General features: G+C 40.6%; 1 protein-coding gene across 1 annotated transcript; it reads left to right on the forward strand.

Moving 5' to 3' along the window:
• The first annotated feature begins 7,014 nt into the window (after nt 1-7,014).
• Nucleotides 7,015-11,311, forward strand: LOC108649200 (UDP-glucosyltransferase 2). Its single transcript, XM_018098224.2, has 6 exons — nt 7,015-7,222; nt 7,336-7,519; nt 8,204-8,524; nt 9,588-10,267; nt 10,339-10,461; nt 11,076-11,311. Exons 1-6 carry the CDS (start codon nt 7,056-7,058, stop codon nt 11,224-11,226), a joined length of 1,626 nt encoding a protein of 541 aa, XP_017953713.1. The 5' UTR covers nt 7,015-7,055; the 3' UTR covers nt 11,227-11,311.
• The last annotated feature ends 812 nt before the right edge of the window (nt 11,312-12,123 follow it).

Here is a 12,123-nt window from a genome sequence, read left to right on the forward strand (position 1 = left end):
CTAGCTTTAGCTGTTGCTGCGGCTATGCCATAGACAACATTTGCATATTCTAATTATAAGTGGCAACGACGTCGGCGCATTTGTCATTTGCCATTGCGGACGAGCGCCTTGAGTGGAGCAACTACTGCTCAGCCGTAGTTCAATGCGCAGTGCAATGGCCCTTTGCCTTTGCAAGGACCTTCGCTGGCGCAGCGCGTGCACACACACACACATGCACACACAGGGACAGACACCTACACAAACGCTGGCAATGCTTGTATAATATTAATACCCTCTATCAATGGCTAGGGTGGAAGTGGGGTAGATTCGCTATAGTTACGTGTTGGTCAAAAGTGAATCGATAATTGAATCACATTATTATTATTGAATTAATCGAAAAAAAAATCGATTTTTATTTTATATTCTTTTCATTTTCAAGGTATTGTAATGCTCAACAAATAAATAATATATGGCATATAATATATAACTATTGAATTTTAAATTTAGCATCAATAACTAGGTAATCCATATCAATATATCTATATATATCTATATATCAATATATTTGAGGTCCATATACTTGAACTGCATTAAATCTAGTTCAAAGAAAGCTCAAGACTTTGCATTTTAAATGAACAATTTTCGAACTTAACTTAAGGAATATGTAGACATATATTTTTTTTTTTTTTTTGTAAATTTACTACACCAAGAAACTAACCTATGTTCATAAAGTTACACTCTCCTTCTTTTTGCCAAAACTCAAAGACTTTAAGCTTTCAAGTCATGAAATTTAGTAGGTAAATTCTACAATGGTTTGCACAAATCTAATATATTTTCTTTCTTCTAAACCCATATGGGATCGCCTTAAAAATGCTAAGATGAAGTCTTCAATTAAAATAGGTAAATGACGCGTTTATATAGAAGTCTTGAACTTTACTTAAGATTGGCTATATAGAAAATAAAGCCAATAAACTGTGATTTAAAATATTCATCCAAGAGTTTACTTACAGGGTATCCTTTAGGCAAGCACACTCACACTACTGCAACACCCACTTCTTTTATTTAATTTTCTTATACGCTTGCAGCTGCTGTTGCCAGCTTCGCAGCTGCTGCCGGCGTCTCAGCAGCTTCTTAGCCAGCTCCTTGCTGCTTGGCTTGAAGGATAACGCGTGCAATGACATGAAGTGCTGCTCCTGCTGCTCCTGCCGCTCCTGTCGCTGCTGTTGCAATTCCCCAGCGTGCGTGCCACACGCTCGCTTTTGTATTAGTTGCGTTTGGCTATTTATTTAGATTTCATTTTATTTGCCAGCGGGCGCTGCTTTAATTGACTCTAGCCAAAGGATGTGAGCATCCTGCTGCTGCTGCTCTTTCTCCTGCTGCTGCTGCTGCTGCTGCAGTCGTTAATCAGGCCTTGACTCCAGTGCCTGCAGCTGCAATCAGGCATGAACTTATTTTCATAATCGCATCGGGCCATTTGATGATAGCTGCCATCAAACAAATACTGCACAAGGACAATTGAGTAACGGCACAAAGGATTTAAAATGCTCGCATTGTGCATAGGTTTTGCTTGATTCTTCTCCTGCCCCTGCTCCTGCAATTTTGGACCAAGCCAATGAAGCGCATTGCCGAGTCCCAATTCAAATAGGGCAGGCAGTCGGACGGAGTGAAAGGCGTTGGAGAATGGGCAATGGAGAGTGGGAGGGGCCGAGGCAGTGCACGTTATGCATAGATAAAGGCAATGCCAGCACGAGCTGAAGTCGCACTTGACAGAGAACTGACGACTAAATACTCTCTCAAATATTTGGAAGTTGTCAAGGTTAACTGGAAAGCTTGCTTGATGGCTTTAAGCAGCGATAAGTCTAAGGTTAGTTTAAGGTAGGTCTAAGGTACAGCTATGCTCTGGACTGGTAGTTATTCGTGTCTCTATGACGTAATCTTTAATAGAAGTAATCTTAAGCTGCAATTTCAAGCTTGAGTCTTGAAAAGCGAATGAGTTCTTTGTCGATCTATGAAGGTTCTCCATATATGCCATAATAAATAATATATTGAAATATTATAAATTTATATTATAAATAAAAATAAAATATATATATCAGCATTTTAATTAGGTTCTGCGCTCAACAAGTTTCTATCAGATGTCTTGCAAAACTTTCGTTTGGTAAAGATCATATATGGAAAATAATTTGGAATTTCGCAAAACTTTTCAAGCTCTGTACGAAAACCTCACATATGATATGATATGATATGATATGATGATAAGATAATGATAGGAGCTGGTGTTATAGTTTTTCATAAATGATTTGATATTACAAAGTCGATCATATATCTATATGTATATAAGGAATTGAGGATTCAAATCTTAACTGCGTTTTCATAAAATCATATTATCATACATCAGTCAATCATATATCCCATCCAGCTCCTAGCCTCCTCTAGTCCCCTTAAGGCATCAGACTACCCCTAGTGAGAGCATTTAAAGAAATCGTTCAATAAGCTTTTCTCACTTGCATTGGCAAGGAGTTGGGTTTTTTTTTTTCTTTTTTGGGTGGGGGGCAACTTTTGTGACTCGTCGATGCAGTCAGCCATATTTGGCATTCCGTTTTGGGCATTTGTCGAGCTACACAATTTGCTGCTCAATTGTCTTGGTAACAACTAGCTCGCAGCAGAGCCTGCTCTGCCCTGCTCTGCTCTGGCATCTACATACATACATATCTCTCTGTGTGCTCTTCAGTCTGGCTCGTTGTGTGCCATAATTCAATTGATTCTTGGCAACATTATGTATATACAAAATGCTCATCATGTTTATCGCTGGCAATAACCATCTATTCCAAGAGTCATCCACCTGCAGCAGCAGCAGCAGCACACACACACACACACACACACACGTGTGTGTGTATTCTTTTTTATATCTTTTGCTGTAAGCCTTTTTCAATGGCTTGCACTTGAGCCTGGGGACAAATGAGCTCTACATTATTACGTTTTATGTCAAGTGCTTGCCATCATTGACGTCATCGCAGCTCAACGCTCACATTTCCCTCCCAGCCCAGCCCAGCCCAGCTAGCTCCTAGCTCGAGGCTCCTTATGCCTTTCGCATTTCCACTGCACCTACACTTAATCCCAAAATTCCTCGTATTGCACTCGTTGCCGTTGCGCCATATGCTCAGCTTGTGTTTTGCTCCGATTCCAATTTAATTGGATTAATTTTTGTACTTTGTCAGTTCCCATCTTAATTTGTGCCAACACATAAATGATTTTATATTAAAATGAATGAAAAATCCGTCTAAGGAAATGCTTATGATTCATAATAGATTAAAGAGATTTACAAAATATATAATAATAGCAAAGGTAGGTGAGTTTGAGTGTTGTGAGTATTGTGTGTAGGGGCGCTGAAAGGATATCCGATTAATGTGCTTAAATTTCAACTTAAAGGAATTTCAGATTCAACATTAAAGCTGAAGCTGATGCGGCAAACTTTATGTTAGTAAAGTCATGGGGCTTTGCTTTGGCTTATGCGTATAGAAGAAAGCCATCGACTTTTCATATCCTCATTTAAGCATTCCCTTTATAAGATTCGCCTTAGATTGAAATTCGCCTCAGTGGTGTTCCACTTTTGATGGTCACTTTATGAGACTCGCAATATGATATTCGCCTTTGTTTTAGAGACCAACATTTTCGTAACCGTATGCACCTTTTAAGGGGAATCCTTATAATAGGATTCCACTGTAGTTCCTTAGATATCTGTCTAGCTATAAAAGCCAGTTGCTTCTGCAATTTGAGGTCTAATATTAGTAGTTTCACAAAAATAGGAAATTATCTAGATTTGCGTATACTGTTGTAGCATCTATATATAAAATAGAAGAGCTCCCGCTCTTGTGATTTTCTGAGATTGGTCAGAAAATCAACGTTTATGAATCGAATTTAAATAATATATTAGAAATCATATTTTAGTCATACGAATTTGAACTTAATGTAGTATGAGAATAGACCAAAAAGTTTGTATAGTTAATGAGATAAAATGAAATTGCGTATACCATCTCTCCTACTACAGCTATATTGAAGTTATATTAAGAAATTGCAAGTCTTGAGCCTTTGTATGCCGTGCCCAATAGGACTTGATCAAGTATATATAGAGCAAATATATATATCCAAAGAATTTTCTAGTTCTCTTGCATGCACAATATACCCCATTTACAGAGTGTCTTTTAAAACAGGGTATTCTAAACCCTCTTTTTGCTTTCTTATGCTACTTTGTGCTTGACCCACAACTTTCGACCTTTGTAAACAATCTGTGTATTCGCCTTGCCTGGCCTTTCATGCAAATATCATTCAATAATGATTGAAATTGTTTTCAATTAAAATTAATTATTTGGACATGGATATCAATTGGGTATTTGGAATATATTAGATCTCCTTCTGATTGAGACAGCAGCAGCAGCAGCAGCGGCAGCAGCGCCAGCAATTTAATTGAACTAAAGGATTTTCTCAAGTTTCAACTCGATTTTCGATTGCTGCCAAAAGAGGGCGTGGCAATTTACATATTGTTGTGGACTCTTTGCGTGCGGTAAATAAAACATAAACAAATACAATAATTTTTCCCGTTGACCTTTTTGTGAACATTTTAATTAATAAACGCCAAGAACAGAGCAGCAGCAGGAGCGGCAGGAGCAGCAGGAGCAAAAATGAAACTTTTCAAAGAGTTTCTCAATTGGCAACTGCCCGAATACACAAATGGCAAATAACAAAAGTATTGCAATGGGTTAATCAGGACAGGAGTGGGCGGCTCCGGCCGCAGGACGCCACAGGATGCCACAGGATGCCAGTCGACTGGACATTCGGTATCGGAATTCATAATTTGCATAAAGTCAATTGCAGTCGACGCCCACGCACGTTCGTTTGCCTTGTGCTCTAATAAATCAACAATGTGTGCGTGTGTGTGTGTGACCTTTTTGAGTATCGACAGCTCTGCTTGTTTATGTATGTGTGTGGCAGAGGTTTTCTATGTTTACATTTGACTATGCAAACAGCATAAATGAATGCGTAGAAGACTTCGAAAAATTATTATTTGCTTTATTTATTATTCATTGAGTAATATTGTCTATCTGTGTGCGTGCGTGTGTGTGCGTGTGTGTGTGTTTGTGAAACCTTTATTATAACTAAAAACTTTTGAGGCTGGCTCCTTTTGCTTTAAAGGTCTTAAGCTCAAGTTTAATGAAAGCATCAAGTCTGTCTGCTGCCTCTTCCAGCTATTATTTTTAGTAAGCATTTAATAACCGAAATAAATTTAATTTTGCTAAAAATATTTTGGGGCTTAGAGCTAAGCCTTGTTTACGCCTTAGATGCTGCATTTGCATTTATTTATTTATTATATGATTTTTCGTCTCGTTTTCTCTTTAGCTATTTGTTGCTCTCGTTGCTCTCTTTCCCTGGCACTTTTACGTTTATCTTCTTTATATTCTATATCTACATTTTCTTTCTATATTAATTTAAATTTAATTTTCCTTTATTTTCATACTTCTGCTTGTTACTCGTACTCAGTTTTGTCTTTCATTTATAGTGCTAGATTTTTCACTTAGAATTATTACCTATCTATTATTTCGTTACAATTCTTGTGCCCTCCTTTTGCTTTACATTTACATTCTGTTCTCCCTGAAACATTGTAGCATTTCATTCTCATTTTTTCTTGCTTTGCTTTAGGCTTGTAGTGATAAAACTTAGTCTACTTCCTACTCTCTCTATATTTGTCAAGGTTTCTATTCTTTTCATTTATTTTTTCAGATAAAGAGAAATCCTTCGTTTATATTTCCCTCTCTCTTTTTCTCTAACTTCCTTAATATTATCTCTCTAATTATCTAATTATCATCTGCTCTGTCTCTATAATCTCTCTGTCTCTTTAATCTAATCTAATCTAATCTGTCTCTCACTCTCTTCTCCCTACTTTGCCTCTCTCTCTCTCTCTCTCTCTCTCTCTCTATCATTCTCTTCTACTGTGTAGCTCTCTCTCTCTCTCTATCATTCTCGTCTACTGTGTAGCTCTCTCTCTCTCTCTCTCTATCTCTATAGTTGCCCTCATTTTTTCGTCCCTTTCGTCTTTCCCACTCTCTTAACTCATTTTTTCCTTGTCTAATATTTTCTTACTCATGTCTCTCACACACACACTCTCTCTCTCTCTCTCTCTCTCTCTCTCTCTCTATCTTTCTCTTCTACTATGTAGCTCTCTCTCTGTCTCTCTCTCTCTCTCTCTATAGTTGCCTTCATTTTTTTCGTCCCTTTCGTCTTTCCCACTCTCTTAACTCAATTTTTCCTTGTCTAATATTTTCTTACTCATGTCTCTCACACACTCTCTCTCTCTCTCTCTCTCTCTCTCTCTCTCTGTCTCTCTCTCTCTTTCTCATTTGATGTAATGGCTCCCTGTACTCAAACTACTCGGGCTAGTCTTGTATGCCCGCCTACCTTATTAATTTAGAGCTTGTCGTGGGAAATATTTACATTTGTTTTGTTTAGTTTCGTTTCCTTCCACTTTTCAGGCCTCATTATTATAATTATTTCATGGCACAGATTAGTGTAATGCAACACCAGTCTGTCTGGAATTATTTTTAGTTTTTTCCACTGATTATTTATAATTTTTTGTCAAATCAGTGTGGAGTTTCGATGGGCCGGAGTTGGGACTGGGACTGGGACTGGGGTAGGTTTAATTAAGCGGGCCGCCACGGAAATAGCACTTTAAGTGGGCAGTTTCTTGGATGCACTGGGGTGAGGATAGAGTCCGTTAAAATAGCTGGCAATTGGGACGTGACTGGGCTACCAAAATAATCCCTGGGCTGGGCTCTGGCATGCTCTGGCCTGGCCATCCGCTTTGCGTGTGATTTAAAAATAATTAAACACGTACGGCGAATAACTGTAATTTTCATTCAGGCAACACGCGACAAGGGGCGGGGCAGGACTGAGAGGATGGGGATGGAAATTTAAAATTAACATTTTTATTTATTTGAAAAATAACGCCTGGCATCGGCTCATTGGGCATTGGGCATTGGGCATTGGGCACTGGGCAGTTGTTGCGTGCGCATTGAGCATTGAACATGTCCTGGCGAGTGTCCTGCCGCATGTCCTGGCTGTGGTGTTGGCTGTTGGCCGGATTGACGCTTTGCCACGCCGGCAGCGGCTCAAACATTCTGATGATTACCATGGGCGGCACGAAATCGCACAAAATACCCTTCTGGGCATTGGGACGAGCGCTTGTCAAGCGGTGAGTCTCTCCTTACGCTGCCATTGCCATTGGGGCAGTGTTCTGTGCTCCGTTCGTTTCGGATCTGTTGTGCTGAGTTGTGTAGCATAGTGTAGTATTGCTAATCCCTGCAGTGGCCATCGGATTACGTTTGTGAATGGCTTTCAAGCGGATTTCCATGTGGATGGACTGGAGGAGGTGGCGCCGCAGCGACTCGTTCAATACATAGCCAACTATACGGACTGGGATTTGGTGGGCGCACGCTACACGGGCCACGCCCCACTCTCAATGGCCGATGCGATGCGTTATCCAATTGAGGTAACTGCCGTGGCGCCACATCAAAGTGGAGTTACTGCAAAGACACGCACACACACACACATGTACACAGAGGCTCGCACATGCACACAGCCATAGCAGAAGGATAAACAAGTGAGCGGGAATGATAGACCAGCAGATACCATCGCCTTGCAGCTGTAACGTTTCTTTTGGTAGATTTAGAAGAAGAGCTATTGCAGGCCAAACAGCTATTTTACAATCTTGAGAGGATGTATCCCAAAAAAAGATTTTTTATTTGTTTGTATACGCTATAGTAGCATGTGCATACCAAGTTTTACGACTATCGCCCTTATAGTTCTTGAGTTATGTTTATGAAAACAAAGTTTCAAGTGTTTGAGTTTGATTGGGCTTTAAGAACAAACAAGTTTTTCTATCCCTGAGCTACGCAAGAACTTATATCTGGGTAAAGCCATCCACAAGATCAACTTAGAGAGCTATGTACGTTTTAGCTTGTCGAATAGTTCGATAACTAGATACATAGAGGATTACCAGAAAGATGATACATATTCATTCTGAGATATCTCATAGCGACTTCAAAGTAGATTTTCGACATGCTTAGCCTCTAATGGACCTGCACTCGCACCCACTCACTCTACCCACTTGGGTAGACGGGCACAGAGGGTATGATAAGCTTGCGGCTGACGTTTATTACTCAATGGTCGGCAGGCGTGCAACAGTTTGCTCAACGATCCTGCCACACAGCGTCTGCTGGGGAATGGAACGTGGCCTGGACACGCCCAATACCAGTTGGCGATTGTGGACGGGGCATATCCGGAGTGCGCGCTGGGCATTGTGCATCGGTTGAATGTAACGGCATTCATCTACATCAATACGGTGGCCTTCTACACCGGAAGCGTCTCGTTGGCCGGCAATCCGGTTGCGTATGCTGTCACGCCTCACGTCTTTGGCACTTGGACACTGCCCATGGACTTCTTGCAGCGTGTGGCAAATTGTTTAACTCATGTTATTGCCGATTTGCTGCACTGGGTGAGTATCCAGTTAAGTTCAATTCAGACTGTTCATGTCTACAGACAGCCGATTGGCCTACAGTTCCCTCTCCCTCTATCTCTCCCTGGCCCTGTCTCTGTCCCTTTGGCTTCTCTCTCTCTCTATCTTTCATGCCTTTGCTTGTCTTTTCAACTATGCCCCAGTGGCATGCACGCCGTCTAGCAAACGCATTAATCCTTGCCTTGATTTAAGACCAATTTCGTATGCTGCATGCGTGCACAGCCAAAAATTTTGTTATTCCTTTCAATTTCATTTCATATAACAGATTCAATGTGATATACGAGTAGTACCTAATATTATTTATAGTCACATATCAATTTTATTTTTTGATTTTAAAACACATATTTCACAATTCCCGGAATCGGTTGAATGGACCCAGGTTCAGATACAGATAAATATAAGATATTTTACAGATTAAAAAAAATTTTTTTTTGTTTGGCAACAGTTTATACATTTTTATTTATCAATTTTTTCTGGCTATAATTTTAATATTTTATATACATTGAAAAAATTATTTATTTATCAATATTCTTCAGCTATAATTTGAAGAGTTTATATACATAAAAAAAAAATTTTTATTAATAAATATTTTTGGTTCAAAATTTTATATTTAAAATTTTTAAATATATGTTTACCTACAAAATAATTTCTAATTATGCATGGAAACTCAATTTTTTTATGTAAAATATTTATTTTTAATTTTTTTTTTTTGTTTCGATATGTATTTATTTTTACATGAAAATATAAATATAAATATATATTTATATTTTCTCCAACATTGTTTCTCGATATCAAATAAATTAGATTTTATTTTGGCTAGCTACCACTTGTTTTCTCTCTGTGTAGTTCGCACGTCAAGTGGCAACGAGCGTTGCTCGGAATCACCTGACCATGATTGGCTCCTGATTTATCATGCATCAGCCTGATTAAATGATGCTTAGTGGCCAGAGACTGTCCAGTTCTCCCTCTCTCTCTCTCTGCCATCCCTACTCTCCCTACTGAGTGTGTGGCTTGGACTAAGCCATTGCTGCCTGCCTTTCAGCTCTGCATGCAACGTGTGCATCGCCTGCTGCGCCATCATCTCGGCGAGGATGTGCCGCATCCCTATGTGCTGGGCCGTGACGTTTCGTTCATTTTGCAGAATTCACACCCGAGCGTGCGCTACCCGAGCGCCCACTTGCCCAATGTGGCGGAGGTGGCCTGCCTGCACTGCCGCCGCGCCGCTGTCAATCTTAGCCAGCTGGACGTTGAGCTGTCCGGGTTTATGGAGGCGGCGCCCGACGGCGTTATTTACCTCTCGATGGGCTCCTCGGTCCGTTCGGCACGGCTGCCGGCGCGGCTGTGCGAGCTGTTTGTCGCGGTCTTTGCGCGCCTGCCGCAGCAGCACGTGCTGTGGACGTGGGCGGGCAATGCCAGCGAACAGCTGCCCCAGCTGCCGGCCAACGTGCTCGTCCGCCCCTGGCTGCCCCAGCAGGACATCCTCGGCCATCGGCGACTCCGTCTATTCATCACACACGGCGGCCTGCTCAGCCAGCACGAGGCCGTCTTTCACGGCGTGCCGCTGCTTGTGCTGCCCGTTTTCTGCGACCACGACGCGAATGCCGCTCAGGCCCAGCGCCACGGCTATGCCAGGCAGCTGCAGCTGGCCCACCTGGACGAGGAGGCTCTCTACTGTGCCATCTACGATGTTCTGCATAATGATGGCTATCGGCGCGCCGTCAGGTATTACAGCTGCCATGTGAATCCCATCCAAGCGCATTTCCTTGTTCAAACAGCCTCCACTTACATTTTAGACGGCGGCGCGCTTTGATCCATGACCAGCTGGCCACGCCCCTGCGGCAGGCCGTCTACTGGACGGAGTATGTGATACGGCACAAGGGCGCCAAGCATCTACAGCATCCGGGCAGGCATATGAGGTACACTTGCCAAGGGCTTCCTTTGTTGAATCTCTGCCTAAATTTAGAATCGAACATCCATTTCCTGTAGATGAAATATCATAGAGAGCATGTTTTAGCTGTAGTTAGTTCCTTAATTGCTTAGGATGTGAGTTCTATTTTTGGGCAGTTAAATATGGATATAGATAGATAGGTCAGGAGAGCATGGATAGATGGTTATGGAAAAAAATGAAAAGATTCCATATAAATATCAATATTAATGTCTGATGAATGGTATACAGTATTAAATCTAAAATTTTAAAAAGGAAGATACTGTTTATCTTATCTAAAATCAGTCAGAAATGCCTATATGTATTATATATCCGGAATGCAATTAATACCTATGCAATGTATTTGATTCTGTAGTCAGTAGATTTTGTTTCATATTGAAAGAACTTTCACTTATACATTGTATATATAGAATAGATATATAGATATTATATAGATATAGAATAGTTATATATGTATATATGCTACATATATAGTACAGATAGATACACATAGCTAATATTACATATATTTCTAAAAAGTTTTTGCTATACAAATTTCAATTAAATATTCCTATTTTTCTTTTTTGTTTTTTTTCACAAATTCAGTTTCTGTAGCTACCATTCCCTGGATGTGCTATGTCTGCTGGCCGTGCTGCTGCTGCTGCTGGTGCAAGCATTGCTAAGGCTGCGCAAGTATTTAGTTGGCAGCATTGAAGCTGAGAAGAGAAACAATGGAAAAAACAGTTTAAAAATTTAATGAGATCGAGAATTTGGGCAGCGCGTAATTCCATTTCGATGTCGATGTCCTGCTGGGAAAGTTGCAGCTGAACTTGGAGCTGCCGTAGCAGCAGCAGCAGCAGGAGCAGGAGCAGGAGCAGGAGGAGTAGAAGTTGGCGCAGGAGTTGTGCCTGCTATTGTAGCTATCATCGCTGCATCGTTGTCATGTGCTTTTTATGACTTGTCAAAATTTTGCAGAATTGTCATTGTGCAATGAAATATAAATGTCAAGAGATTTTCGAAATTGTGTTTTGCTGTTTCCGCTAAAGCGAGTTGCCGTTGTGCATTGAGTCTTATGCAGCGGAAGCGGAAACGATAATGTTCCACAAAATAACAACAACATGCGTGCACATACATGCACATTCACACACATAGCTACATACACTCACACACATGCAGCCAGCGACAGGAGTTTCCACTGCCTCGTTGACAGAGTCTTGCGGCCAGGCTGCACCCCGCGGCGAGTCGCCGCAAACTGAAAGCGAGGCGAATGCCTGCATGACTGGCAGCTCACATGCTCATACACTCGGCGAAATCATGCCAAAGTTGTCTATTTCAATATAGCATAAGCAATCAGAGGGAGTGAGCGTGCATAATTTGTGAGTAGTTTCTGATGAAAACTGTCTTCATAGAATAGCATTTGAGAGCACAGTCATGTTGAAAAGAACGCAAATTGTTCTAAGAAGTAGAAGAAGCAAAAGTTAATAATGTAAAGCTTTTCTACAGTTTAATGGATACCATCTGTTGAAATCATTAGGAATTGCTAACATATTAGGAACGGACAATACCTAATTTTTAATTTTATTAAAGTCTTTGCTTGATTATAAAACTAATTTAATAAATAGCTGATGCACAGAAATTAATTCAAAAATTAATT

This window comes from Drosophila navojoa, chromosome 2, assembly GCF_054131105.1.
Source record: "Drosophila navojoa isolate 15081-1374.11 chromosome 2, UAZ_NAV_1.0, whole genome shotgun sequence".
In the NCBI taxonomy this organism is placed as follows: Eukaryota; Metazoa; Arthropoda; class Insecta; order Diptera; family Drosophilidae; genus Drosophila; species Drosophila navojoa.

What these genes read in the sequence shown, in the direction of transcription:
- LOC108649200 (XM_018098224.2), top strand. Translation starts at nt 7,056, where the DNA reads ATGTCCTGGCGAGTGTCCTGCCGCATGTCCTGGCTGTGGTGTTGGCTG. An exon ending in GGACGAGCGCTTGTCAAGCG is followed by an intron (nt 7,223 to 7,335) that starts GTGAGTCTCTCC and finishes TAATCCCTGCAG; the next exon opens with TGGCCATCGGATTACGTTTG. An exon ending in GGCTATCGGCGCGCCGTCAG is followed by an intron (nt 10,268 to 10,338) that starts GTATTACAGCTG and finishes CTTACATTTTAG; the next exon opens with ACGGCGGCGCGCTTTGATCC.